The 13,622-nt window shown below is 39.1% G+C and overlaps 1 protein-coding gene across 1 annotated transcript in view; it reads left to right on the top strand.

The window, feature by feature from the left end:
* Window positions 1–1,636: 1,636 nt before the first annotated feature.
* The window catches only part of akap12b (A kinase (PRKA) anchor protein 12b), a 43,932-nt gene continuing 31,946 nt past the window's right edge, over window positions 1,637–13,622 (top strand). The window contains exon 1 of the mRNA XM_051408765.1: window positions 1,637–2,053. Within this exon, the coding sequence (XP_051264725.1) occupies window positions 1,919–2,053 (135 nt within the window). The 5' untranslated portion in view covers window positions 1,637–1,918. The remainder of the gene's footprint in view (window positions 2,054–13,622) is intronic.

Here is a 13,622-nt window from a genome sequence, read left to right as displayed (position 1 = left end):
AGTCTGTAGTCCACAGCTCTGCTCGAAAGCGATCCCTGTTGAGCTACAAAAAACATTTAGAGAATAATGTTTCTTCAGATCCACCCCCCCAAACCGGATAAATAAAATATCTTTTATTGTTATTTCAGGCCAGATTGCTACTGTGGACACACTTTGACGGGTCAGAAACCTCCACGATTTTACATTTCACCAGTGTGTTTCTCTACTCCAAGTGTTTGTTTGTTTGTGTTGTTGAATTGTGTTTGTGTGGGTGTGTGTGTGTGTGTGTGTTTGTGTGTGTGTGTATTTCAGTTTGGTTCAGCCGCAGGGACCCTCCGTCGAGGCCTGTGTGAACTTGGCTTTGAGCACTCGGGCTGTAATTTGTGAAAATTCCAAACAAAATGGCACATGGAGCCCAACCTGCAATTAACATTTAAACTTCAACATCATCTCCCCATGAACGAAGACGACACACACACACACACACACACACACACACACACACACACACACACACACACACACACACTACACGAGACAGTCTGTCACCTATAAGAGTAATGTGAGTACTATATATGTGTATGTGTGTGCATCAGAGACTAAAAATTTAATTTTTCACAACCTTCATTTAATTTACGAGGCTGATTAAAGCAACTTGAAACAAGAGTTATGTTCTCCAGCGTCAGTGTAAATTGACAAAAATGGGAGAAAACAAAAAAGCTGCAGGACTGTTTGTGTTTGTTTCAGTGTTGATATAAACGAGTCTTTCCACCTAAATGCTGAACATGCAGAACTTAACTCAAGGCTATTTGCAGATGTTGTTTACCACAAGAGGAAGGTATATATAGAGATAATAAGGTGGCGCTGAAGGAAAATAAATCTAAAATATCTTTATCATATTTGAAAAGTAGCTAATTAAGATAAAAGTCTTAATGATACTCGAGCATAGTTTAATTTATGTATTCAAAGTCGTGTTTTTTACTCTTTTTTTACTGTCTCTATACGTTAGTCTTGATGTATCCATTACTTCAACTTCAAATAATAAATAAAACTCTTATAAAGAATGTTTTATATTATTAATTTTCCCTGTATGCATTGCGAGGTATTACATTTTATAGCTTATTGTGCTTCTTTCTTCTGTTACAAACTACAAACATCAGAAAAATGTGGCAAAAAATTCCAATAATCTTATATCTTAATAATTTTAAATTAAATCTCAGAAAGTCAAGTAAAGTTTAGTTCAATTTAACCACCCGTTTACTAAATGCCCCACAAATAATGTCTGTGTTGTATAATATGAATATTTCTCCCAGCATGTGACAATCCAGTAGTTATCTGGGTTTTAAAGTCCCTTTTATCTCCACAGGGGCTTCTTGTAGGTTTCTGCTTTAATGTTTGCAGTGTCAGTGTTTCATAACAGCTCTAATTCAATTGACCAATCTCTTAGGATAGATCTAATTTCTGCTTGAAAACGGATAAACGCCACAAACTGTAAAGTTTTTATTCTGTTTATTGACAGTCCTTTCTCTCCTCCTCACCTCTCCTCCTCCTCTTCCTCCTCCTCCTCATCCTCCATCAGCACCCACCGTCTCCCTGATGCTGCAAGGCGTGCCGCGGCGCACCGGAGCCCCATGTGATACTGAAGGGAGGTGTTGGGAGGTGGAAGAAGAGGAGGGTGTGTGTGTGGGGTGGGGGGTGTCCTAAAAGAGTTTGCTGGTCCTCACACTTCATCACTCCAGATCCAGGCCACTCCGGGGCGGAGCTGCACCGTATAGAGCTCGTCATTTAGACGCTTTGGATACTCGCTGCGTGGTATCATCTGTCGGCGCTTTAACGCGCAGGGTCGCTGCGGGTTTTTTGGGGGTTTTTTTTGTGTTGTTGTCTTTTTATAAAGACGACTGAAGACGAAGACCAAGTTCACCTTGCGTGATTGTTCGCCATGGGAGCAGAGAGCTCAGTGCAGCGGGACGGGAAGAGCCAGGAGGATGCCCCAGCCTCAGCCTCAGCTTCAGCCTCCGCCGGGGAGCTGAGTGCGGAGGTGCTCCAGGAGGGAGGCAGCGTCCTCGACAGCAAGGTACAGCCCTTTAAGCTCCGGGGGTTTTTAGACCTCCATGCGCAATGTGCACGGAGACATCCCCCCCTCCTCACCCCCTCAGAGAGCAACATTTCTTCATTTAGTGGCGTTTATTCTGCTTCCTGGTGTCGGCTTTAACGCTCCTTGCTTACAGTTGTTTTGTACAGTTTACCTGTGTGTTTGCAAACATACCTGTCGTCACCCTTCTCCCCCTCCCTCCCTCTCTCTCTCTCTCCCTCCCTCCCTCCCTGTGCAGTACATCAGTAATGTGCTGCAGCGCACAGGCTCCATGTGCTGTGGGGTTGTTTTTTTGCTGAGTAATGGGTTGACTAGTCTGCAGTCCCGCAGTAATAAAAGGCCAGCAGCTCAGCCGGGTCCAGATTTACATCCAGATGGGGCCACCTGGGCTCCACGACCACATCCCACATCTGTCCTTTTGACAGATGTGGACCTTTTTTTGGTCGCAGTGAAGGATTGTTAGACTGAACACGATGATAACGTCTAATTTTCTGGTTTTTATTTCCCCAAAAATTATGGTTTTACATTATTTTCTGCTAACTTACTCAAAATCAAGCAATCATATAAAGCATTTCAAAGCAACACATTTTTATTCACACATATTACAAGCTAAAAGATTATTTAAAAGCACAAAAATAACCATAAAGTTATGAAAGATGTTTATGTTTCAAACATCAAATGATAGAAAATATGGTAAAATCCTAAAAAGAGAGTGAATATGTGAAAATGATACCCATCTGTATTATATGTCATGTGATCAATGTGATATCATAACAGTCACCTATGATTTAAGTTACATTTTAAAAAAATTCACTTTAGTAAAACATTAAAACATAACTTTATTAGGATTTTTACCCCCCCCCCATCTTCTGCTGACGTGTATTAGTCAATATTCTCATTTCTTTCCCATAAAATCAAGTAAAGTTGAGCATTTTGACCTCGTGACTCCAGAGTTTTATAACCCATTAATGAATAATACATTAAACAGATGGAGGGAAGATCAAGTGTATAAGCAGGTACCCCTTCAACCTTTAGGATCTGTGCTCTATGAACACATTGTTGATAAAGAACAACAGATTATTAACTATTTAACCTCTCTGCATTTAAATTTAAAGAACTAAAACGTCCACTTTTCAGTTCTTCGTCTGCGCAGTATGTTGTGACCGGCTGCCACTGTCCGAGGGATCCTGCCGACTCTGCACTATTACCTCGGTGTAAATTGCTCAGCATTGTGCGAATGAATATTTAGAAAGCGCCCACTAATGACTATGTATGTTTCGCCACCTGCTCTGTTCACGCCTCATAGAACCTTATTGGATTTATTGACTTTTTCTTTGTTTTTTATAGGCTGGAGGTCAACAGGTCAGGGGCCAGTCTCTCTTCCTCAAAGGTCAAATGACACCGAGGGAGACATCAAAAGTGAGAGAGAGGGAGAGAGCAGAAAGGGCGTAACAAGATTTTAATCTTAGCTTGTTTTTTCTTTCCTAAGAATGTGTGTTTGAGCGTATTTTTTGGAGGCTGTTTGTGCAGCAGTTTTCCAGTGAATTGATATAATCTGTTTGGCAGTTGGTTGTGTTGTTAAGCTGTCTAAGCTGTTACCGCAGGTATCGGTTGCTCTTCAGGTCGGTATGTCTGATACGAGATGTTTCAAAGCTGAGTACGACTGTTGTGATTTGTGATTCCAGCTGTGACGGAGAGATTTGTGGGAGTTTGTGTTTCTCACACCCACGTTTCTGATCAAGATGTATGTTCATGTAAGCAGGTTGTTGGTCGGTGACTGAACTGTACCGGCCGCAGTTGTGTTGTTTGTTCGAATCAACCCAAAAAACAGGAAATCAGAAGCCAAAGGATTGTCAGAGGCATCATTCACAGAAGTATGAGAGACACATCAGTTCTCCAAGAGACTAAAAAACAAAGGCTGTTACTTGCTTGAGTCTGTGATGCAAATTTTACCAAGATTGAATTTCCACATTTCCACAGTTGTTAGCAGTTTCTACCAGAGAGACGTTTTACCTCTAAACTTCTCAGATGGTTTTATTGAAGCAACCGTTTTAGGCCCAAAGAGCTCGAAGTGATCCAATATCTCCCAGTAAAGGAAAGATAAGATAAAAAAGTCAAATTTACTCAAGAAAGGCAGATTTGAGCAGCTGAACCTGTGACCCTTTGGATGGGCCCAATCCCTATGTTGGGAACCACTGTATAGAAAGAAGTTAAAACATGCTCCAGCTACAACAGTATTAACAATCTAATGATGTCATATTTGATATCAGTCACACATTTTCTGCAGAATAAGTATCTTTACTTTTGATACTTCAGTATATTTTACTGATACTAAAGTAAGTAAGATTTTAAATGCAGGACTTTTACTTGAGAAGCAGTATATTATGCTTTAAATTGTGGTATTGAAGTGTCTACCAGTTCCGACAAAATCTGATTGCAAATCTGTTAAACATTTGTGAAAAGTGCATAAAAAAGAACCTCTTTCTGTTCAGTAAACTCCTGTTTTGAAAGAACAAATCCTGTAAACAGGGGAGCAGCGTAACCTTGGTTGTAACACCAAGTATTTAATTCCTGAACTGTCTCAGAGAAAGGGAGGAGTAGGTGGGAAAATGCCAATTTTACTGAGTCATGTTTTCTTTGTAAGTTATACAAGATAAAAACAGTGATTTTGAAACCACTATCAGATTAAAGGCTAAATGTTGACATCAAAGTCATGTGAAATGGACGGACCATACACTGTAAAAACTGTTACTTAGATATAACTGAGGCAACATTTTCAACCCACTTTTTATATGTTAACTGAACTTTTTGGGTGTTTTGAGTTGGGAAAACTCAATAATAAACAGTGTAAGATGAAACAAATTGAGTAGAGCCAACATTAAAAAAGCAAAAAAATTAGTTCAACCAACTTCCTTAAATCTAAATGACATCAGACTTTATTAAATTGATTAATACTCATGTACTGTTATATGTAGTTGAGTACTTTTAAGGTGCAGTACTGCTTAGTTTCTTTAAATATTTATTTAAATCATGTTATTATAATATTTAGTCACTTAGATGTAAATTTTCCATCAACATTTTATACGTTATGTAAACTTCTTTGATGATTTTAGTTGTGAAAACTCAATAAAATATAGTGTAAGACCAAAAAAAAGTTATTTAACACGTACATTACGTGATACTTGATTAAACTGATTAATACTTACATATTTTTTACTTGTAATGAAGTAATTTTAAAGTGCAGGGAAGAGAGGGAGAGTAGTGTGTGTGTGTGTGTGTGTGTGTGTTTGATTGATGGAGCCTTCCTGCTTGATACACAGTCAATAAATATCCTTCCTCACTCCACAGAGGAATTATAGCAATGTCTCTCTCTCTCTCTCTCTCTCTCTCTCTCTCTCCACCAATACCACCGACCCTCCTTCTTCATACCTCTCTGTCTCCAACAACCTCACAAGTGTTATCCAAATAATCACATTAAGGTCGTTATAGTATAAAGTGGGTCTTGACGTTGTACAGAAATCATGTTAATGCGACAAAATATTGTTATTTCAACTCATCTAAACACGTTAAAGAATGTTTTAAAGACCTTTTCCCACCACCACTAGTTATTATGTACCCTATTACCTATGTGACATCATGCAATACATTATGTTTATGCCAAAATAATCAACTAATGTACAGTTCTTTATAAGCTACAATAATGAGTTCTGCTTCAGATTGTTACAGTTATTCGATCCAATATAAATACACTTTGCTGCCACAATCTATTTATGTGTGTGTGTGTGCTTCTCTTTCTCTATACTGTATTTTTATTCCCCAAACAAACATCCAGTGTCTCAAATTAAGTGAAATCTTATATCTCTCTCACTTAGGAGCTCCTTTCAGACTCTCTGACACTGCTGGGTTCATCAGCTGTTCACACAAGTTGTAGGTTTCTGCTTTGGAAATATGTTCAAATATAACAGGACCGTTGTTATTTGGAAACTGATGTGGGAAATTACTCATAATGTATGAAGCGAGTCGTTGTTTAATGCAACAATGCTGCTTATCTCTCCTTTCATCCTCAGTGTGGGGAGAGCAATTCTCTAATACTGGCAAAAGTTTGCAAAAATGCACATAAACATCTCCAGATCGACGCTGGGGAACTTTATTATGGGTAACTGCAGATGTTCCCAGAGGAGCAATCCAATCTCAACAACGTGGCGTGTGACCAAGCGTATCAAAGAAGCAGATTAGTGGCTCAAGTTTAAAAAAAAAAATGAAAATAATAATAATTGCAAAAGAATGTCAGAAACAGTCACGCAAAATGTCTCTGAAGAGCAACCGTTCACATTCACTTACATGCAGCCGAGAGAGGCAGGTTTGGGGTTTTTAAAAGATGTTTTTTGGGCCTTTTTTTCCCTTTTAAAGCTGAGGATTGACAGGAAAGTTGAGAGAGAGAAAGAGAGAGAGGGGGGATGACATGCAGTAAAGGGCCGCAGGTAGGAATCAAAAAGAACAGAGTTACTACAGTTTTGGATTTTTCATTAGTTTTTATTTTATCTGTTTAAAATGTTTTCAATTGAGTCTCAGTTAGTTTCCAGAGTTTTTACTGTTTAAAAATGATTAGTGTGTCATTTTACACACAAATGCCATACAGGAAAACAATCAGTCAGTTAACTTTGAAGGAAGAGCGACAAATTCCATGTAGGGAAGAAGTCAGACTGGATGAGTGTGTCAAACGAACGAAGACTTTTCCCCTGAGGAGATCGTTGTTTTTGTCCCATGTGAAACCTAAAGTCAATATTGACCTAAGTATGAAGTATTTAACTTCCGTCACATATGTTCTTATTTTTTAACCTGTTTTTACCCTAATCATGATGTTTTCCTTAGTAGTAGTAGCTTCGGTGTCTCAAGATAACCAAACTGTGACGATTGACGACAAAGGTCACCTGTCAACGGTGGCTCACCTGATCGTAGTAGTAACCTAACTTTGTCCTTTCCTGCATATCCAAAACTCATAAAATTGGCATCTCTAACGCCGTTAAATGAGACATAAAAAGCTTAAAATGCGCAGACAGGACACATAAAATGTCCTTATACGTTTTAATGCCACATATACGCCATCCCACACCTGGGGCAGGTCCAAAACACCAGTGATGTAAAACAAAACAGTCCGCCAACACTAACGTACATTGTGCCCAGCGGAAACAAGATTCAAAACTGAAGCAGTTTTTGATCACTTGCAACCCCGACTGGCCGATTTAGAGGAGTCAGCAGACGATGTGGTAACCTATAAAACAGAACAGTCAATAAAAGAGGTCCTTGAGCATACAGTCATAAATGTTTACACAAAATATTAGGTTGATGGGTCCAGACGTATGTGAGATTAGCTGCGGACAGATACACACATGGACACACACAAGATCCTGGAGGGGATAATGAGTCTGAAACATAACGAAATGAAGAAAACTTGAAAGGATCTGAAAGCTTTCCGTATGCACTGTAATGTAATGCGTGCTGATTAAGGCTGGTTACGTTCCTGTGTAATGAGCTGCAGCTGATCAGACGCTGCTGTGGCTCTGATTATCCTATTTAGCAGAGAGAGAGAGAGAGAGAGAGAGAGAGAGAGAAAGAGAGAGAGAGAATGGAGGGGGGAGGCGGAAGGGGTCAAACAGAGGATCCATTGAGGATGGGCCGGGACGGGGACAAGCCGGGGGCCCCATGTGCACCGGCCCAAAACAAGAGGAAGGAACCAACATGGGGAGGGGGTGGAGCAGTGTTTTGGGTGGGCAGGGGAAGGGGCTGGGTGTGGAGCCCAGAGAGAGAGAGAGAGAGAGAGAGAGAGAGAGAGAGAGAGAGAGAGAGAGAGAGAGTCAGACGGGGACCTGCCAGGGTGACATAAAGGCAGATGAATCAGCCGATTGTTCCCTCAGTCCTGAGCGTTGTAGTGTGTTTGTGTTGAAGGTGGGAAGGTGTGAGATCTGAAATCTGTAGAACAAAAATAAAATAAGCATCGATTTGTTTTGCACTCTGCAGTTACAGCTAACTGCTTTGTTTGACTTTATTTTCAATCCAAACCTCAGTTTCACCTGCATGTTACACACATATATTTATAAATGGGACCTGTAAGACAAAAGATGTGCGTTAGATAAAGTGCACCTTCACTTAAAGGTCTGTAAAAGCCAGACTGAATCTAAAAATGTTTCTTTAAGTGTAGTGTTAGCAAAGAATCCCCAAATGATCCATCACCTGTATGTCATAGTAACATAAAACAGATAATATTAGAGAATTAATTTACTTATTTACTGTTATTTACCAGCCAGGTTTAAGTTGACTGCTCCATAGGTTTGTCTTTGTCATGGCAACCAGCACGTGCTTACAGTCAGCTCAGCTAGTTTCTGTTAAAGTAATTCAATCGAGTCGAGTTAAAGCAGAAAGTCAAGTGACGATGGTTATTTAGTAAGTGAAGTAAAACTTATGCAATAGGACACAATATACTCCTCTTTCCAAAATAAATCAAGTGCTCTTCACGCACATGACATAAAAACAGATTAATACAATTTAAACATGACCACCACTGACGCATTAAACCCTTGGTCTGCATACTGTTAACACACAGCAGTTTGTTTAGAGAGAAACTGCACTTCTTATAATTATTCACTGTAACTTTGCTCTTTGTGTTATTGTGATTACACATCTGAACTTTAACAAAATTGGTTAAAAAAAAGTTAAAAAATGTCAAACTGATGCAAAAAATAACTATAAAACACATTCCTTCTTAATACAGCAGATAAACAACTGCTCCAAAGATTAACTGGAATATTAAACTTTCCGTGGAGTTTTTTTGTCTTAAAGAAAAATCAAATTTATGATGTTGAGAAGAAACAGGAAGTGGCTCTCTGCTAATTAATCTGTCCCCCAGCCCGTTTCCTATCTTCCATCTCTCAGATTCACTGCCAGCTCCATTACAGTAAAAAACAGACGTGTGTTTGAGGATGTGAAAACCCAGAGCTCTTTTGTTCCTCTCCCCTCTCTGCCCCCCTGCAAATTAGACTTCACTCCAGTGGTTTGATCTAATAACGGGTCCACCGGACAGTATCAAATCCCCAAAATGTTACATAATGTTATAAAAGACATGTTTCATTTTTGTCAACACAGCTTTCTTTTGTTTTTACAGCATCTGTGTTCCCAGCTTGTTTTTTCCTGCTGTTGTCCTTTAATTTGTTTACACTGCGGCAGAACTGCAATACGTTTTTTCATCTTCCCATGAAATCCTCCATATTTACAACTCTCAACTGTGCAAATGCACCAGAACAAATTTTGTTCAAATCCCATTAATTTCTGACTTGAACTGACTTTGATCTGTCAAAAATTAATTTTGTTTCTTTTATATTGTATATATTGTATGTATATGTGTGTGTGTGTGTGTGTGTGTGTGTGTGTGTGTGTGTGTGTGACTGTAAACATAAATCTGAGGGGTCTCGAGATGATTATCAGGACAGAAAAGCTGAAAAAGACATATTTCTGATTCACAAAATGTTTATTTTTGCCTTTAAAGGTTATTTAAATCGAACAAGGGGGGGGAAATCGCTTGATTTGGCCACAATCAACAGAGATCCACAGACAGTAACAGTGGATTGCAGGTGTTTTTGCTTCGTTTAGGGGTAACGAGCAGAAAAAAGTCTTGGAACCACTGGTTTTAAACCGTGTTTTAGTCCACTGATAAGGCTGAGATGTCATAAATTAATTTAAGTTGACAACCTAGATATAAAAAAAAAAAAAAAACACATAAAGAAATGAATATACTTGAAGAGATGGAATAAAGAAAGGTGGACTGTTTCAAATATTGACAGGCTTGTTGTGGTGCCACGCTCATAAAGACGCTTAGTTTGGAATTGCGTTAACACAAATTGGAAAATTGCCTTTTATTCAATTTACACATTAAATTCACTTTTATGCTGCACAAACACACATGATGCTGATGGGGAAGGTGTGAGGAGGGGTTATAGCACTGTATTGATGATGTGTTAATGAATGTTTGAGGTTCTGGCCAGCAGGGAACTGGTCAGTTCACTGCCCCACAGGGACTCTTACAAGCTGCTCTGCTTCCAATCAATCATTATGATTGGAAGTCATCAGCGTCCCTATGATGCTGCCTCTCTGTGTTGCTTCAGTAGAGGCAGCTGAAGGTAGCGAAGAAAAAGACTGGACTGTCCTCAGAATCAAATAGCAAAGGATTACTTCTAAATCATAGCTTCTAGAATAAATGAGGATACGTCTCCTTGTATAATTAGATTTAAATATTCACATAATCTGATTACATTATAACTAATTTGTTTGTCTCTCGCAGAGAATCCGAGCTACTCGTCCATCATCTGTGCGTCAAACGCTGGATTATTTGGCTGCTTTTGGGAGTTTCAGATAAAGGTGTTTACTTCCTTTAAGTTGAGAAGTGATGAGGAATGAATTTTAAAGATAAATGTGGAGTCTTGTGGGTATTTTTTTTTTTTTGCATGCTCAGAATTTAAAGGAAAGTCTGTGCTGGCTCCTCACTGCGACACTGTGCTCAAAATAACCTCTCGTACCTCCGTTACGTCACGAGCCTTCGTGGACTCGCTCGCTCCATCTTGCTCTCTGCTTTCTATCCTCTCTTTTAGCTCCATGATTCATGTCTTTTCATCTTTCCACGCACCTGTTATATCTCGTGCTCTGCACTCTGTGAAAACAAGAGAGGAGTTGCATTAAGGTTGTTTTTTTTCCCCCCATTTTGTTTGCCTTCACTTTTACATCTGCTGAAACAAAATGGCTCTCCCCTGATGCCTCATGTACAGCTCAAATAAAGCACTTTCATGTGTAACCAAAACTTCCAAATCCACTTCTAAGACAACAAAATAAGGACGTTTTTTTCAGGGGCGTTGCATCCACATCCAAGTGTAACTACATCAGTAAACAGTCTGTGGAAGTAGCCTCGACTACGGGGTCTGTTCCCTGTGATAACAGCAGCTGAAGCTACACTTAAATTACACTGAAATTAGCATTTGTCTCCCTGTGGAGGAAGAAAGCAAAACTACCTTACTCATAGTCCGTCCGATGCATGCGAGACATCCATGTGTTTATGTGACGGCTTCCTTGATGTGAGCCAAAACCAATTATTCAGAAGTAGCGCATTAAATTGCATTTGGATTTTATACAGATACAGATTCAAGACACTTAATAGCGTGTGTTACTTTACTGCTGTTGAGAAAGACCAGTTATTTAATTATTACGCAATAGGTCACATGTTAGGAAAACATAAACATTAAAACTAAAAAATTCAATTAAAACCCATCCTGTTGTTTTTCTGGTGGGAACAGTCTCAGCTGAAGAGTCTGCTCCCTTTATTGTTCAGTTTTCAGCCTCACGTTGCTCCAGAAGGTGTTTCATTTAATGCTGTAAGAGGTATGCTTTTTTTTATGTTGTTGTTATTAATAGAGCCTCCTTCAACCCCTCCATCCTCATGAACTCGTTCATCCCTCTCTCTGCCTCCCCTCTCTCTTTTTGCACATCTATTTTTCATCAGCTCTGGTCCTGATGCAGCATTAAACTGCTTCACAGAGCACAGTGGAAGATGTGTGATGTCATGATGTGTGTGTGTGACTTTGAGCATGTCTGTGTGTGTGTGTGTGTGTGGGTGTTATGTGGGTGTGTCAGTGGTGATGGTGGGAGTCGGAGCATTTGAAGGACAAACAGTGAATCATAGCTTCAGTGCAGCTGCTTTCTTTGGTTAGCATACTCATGCAGGACGGTGTGGCCCCTCTAATCTCTCCAGCTCTGAGATTTACTGTACTCGTATATCACACTTCCAATCCAATAACAGTAAAACCCATTGTCCTGAAACACAGAGCAGTGCTGTAATGCACTGAAGTACTGTATAGTGAAATCTTGAGTATTTCCATTTTAAACATCTGTTTCACCACATTTTCAGGAAAATATTGTAGCTTTTACTCCACTACTTTTATCTTAGAGCTAGAGTTGGAAGTTATTTAGCAAATTATGAAGTTAAAAACCAATAATAAGTACATAAAACATGATTATTTGTGATCAAACTATCCAACAGTATATGTTATAGTTAAAATTTGCTCCACTTCAACCAGATACAACCATAAAAATGCTGCTTATATTATGAAAAAGCATCCAAATAAACCAATAAAATAATAAAGAGTAATATAAAACTGGCAGAAGACTTTTAGTTTTGATACAATAAATCACTTTGATCATAATATTTAAGTGCTTTTACCTAATTGAGTGCAGGACTTTAACTTGTAGTTTCTTTAAAATTAGGAAATGTCAACACTGACTTAAAGCATGAGATTGGACACAGCGGGACGCATGACGCAGATCCCAGCCTCGCTATGTAAACAGGATGGTTTACAGACAGAGTTGCCTTAATGAATTAGATTTAATTACCATGAATGAGCATTTTAAGGTTTTATTGCTCTGACTAAAGATGGGAGAAGTCCAAAAAATGCAAAACACCCCATTTCCTCTAACAACAAAACTGTTACGTGAAGAGTCGTGACTGCAGAGGGAGAAGAACACATATGCTGTGCTGGTGTCTTATGATTCTTACTGCTGTATTAGGATAATTAGAAACATACAGTGCAGTGAATCAGGTGGTTTCTGCTCGCTCAGTTAAGGCGAATGGAAGCGTTGTATTAAACTGCTCACTGCTTTATCGAGACTAAACTAAATCCTGTGCAAATGCTACAGTTTAATAGCTGCTTGGACATAAACAGGATTAAATCTGAATGATTTATTGAGTCCTCAAGACACCACGACATAACATGTGCTTGTTTGTCATTAAGCCATTCACTTTTTTTTTTTTTTAAGACTAGATAATTGCATTAGCGGAATAAAGCCCATATACTGTTCCCGCTCTGTTTAGTAGGCGAATGAAAGTAATGAGAGGAGGAGAACAACACTGAGGAGTTGGTTGTATTCTGGCAAGGAAGCAGATTTTCTATTTAGAGCTGATTTCTTTCACATGTCTCTTTTAACTGTGTTAAAATCAAATGGCACCCAGTGACATGTGAAAAAGGCTTCGTTAGGAAGACATGACTAAGGTTTCTTCTGAGATTCCTCATGTATGGTTGAAAGGGAAATATCTGCTCCTGTGCTTTAAAGCTGCCCATGTTTTCATATTAACATGTGTGAGAATGATCTCTACTGTTTGTTTGCTAATATAAGGTTATAATATGTCAATGCTTTGGCCAAAACATCAGTTAATGCAGTTTTGATGTAGTTTGTCAAAGCTAGTATATACATGGTTTTTTTTATTAATTCATATATTCACCAGTAATGTTAAAGATCCAGTGTTTAACATTGAGGAAGATCTATTGGCAGAAATTGGTTTTCAGGTGTATAATCACAGAATGAGACGTTTATACAGTCGCCTTACATGGAGTCTGCCATGTTGAAACGCCATGTTTCTACAGTAGCCCAGACGGGACAAACACTGGCTCTAGATGGGGCTGTTTGCATGGTTTTTTTTGCGTGTTTCACAGCCATCGTAGTTTCTGCTTCGTGCTCC

Source organism: Dicentrarchus labrax, unplaced genomic scaffold (genome assembly GCF_905237075.1).
Source record: "Dicentrarchus labrax unplaced genomic scaffold, dlabrax2021, whole genome shotgun sequence".
Taxonomy (NCBI): Eukaryota; Metazoa; Chordata; class Actinopteri; family Moronidae; genus Dicentrarchus; species Dicentrarchus labrax.
Note: the sequence above shows the minus strand (reverse complement) of the source record. Positions and strands in the feature narration are given on the sequence as shown.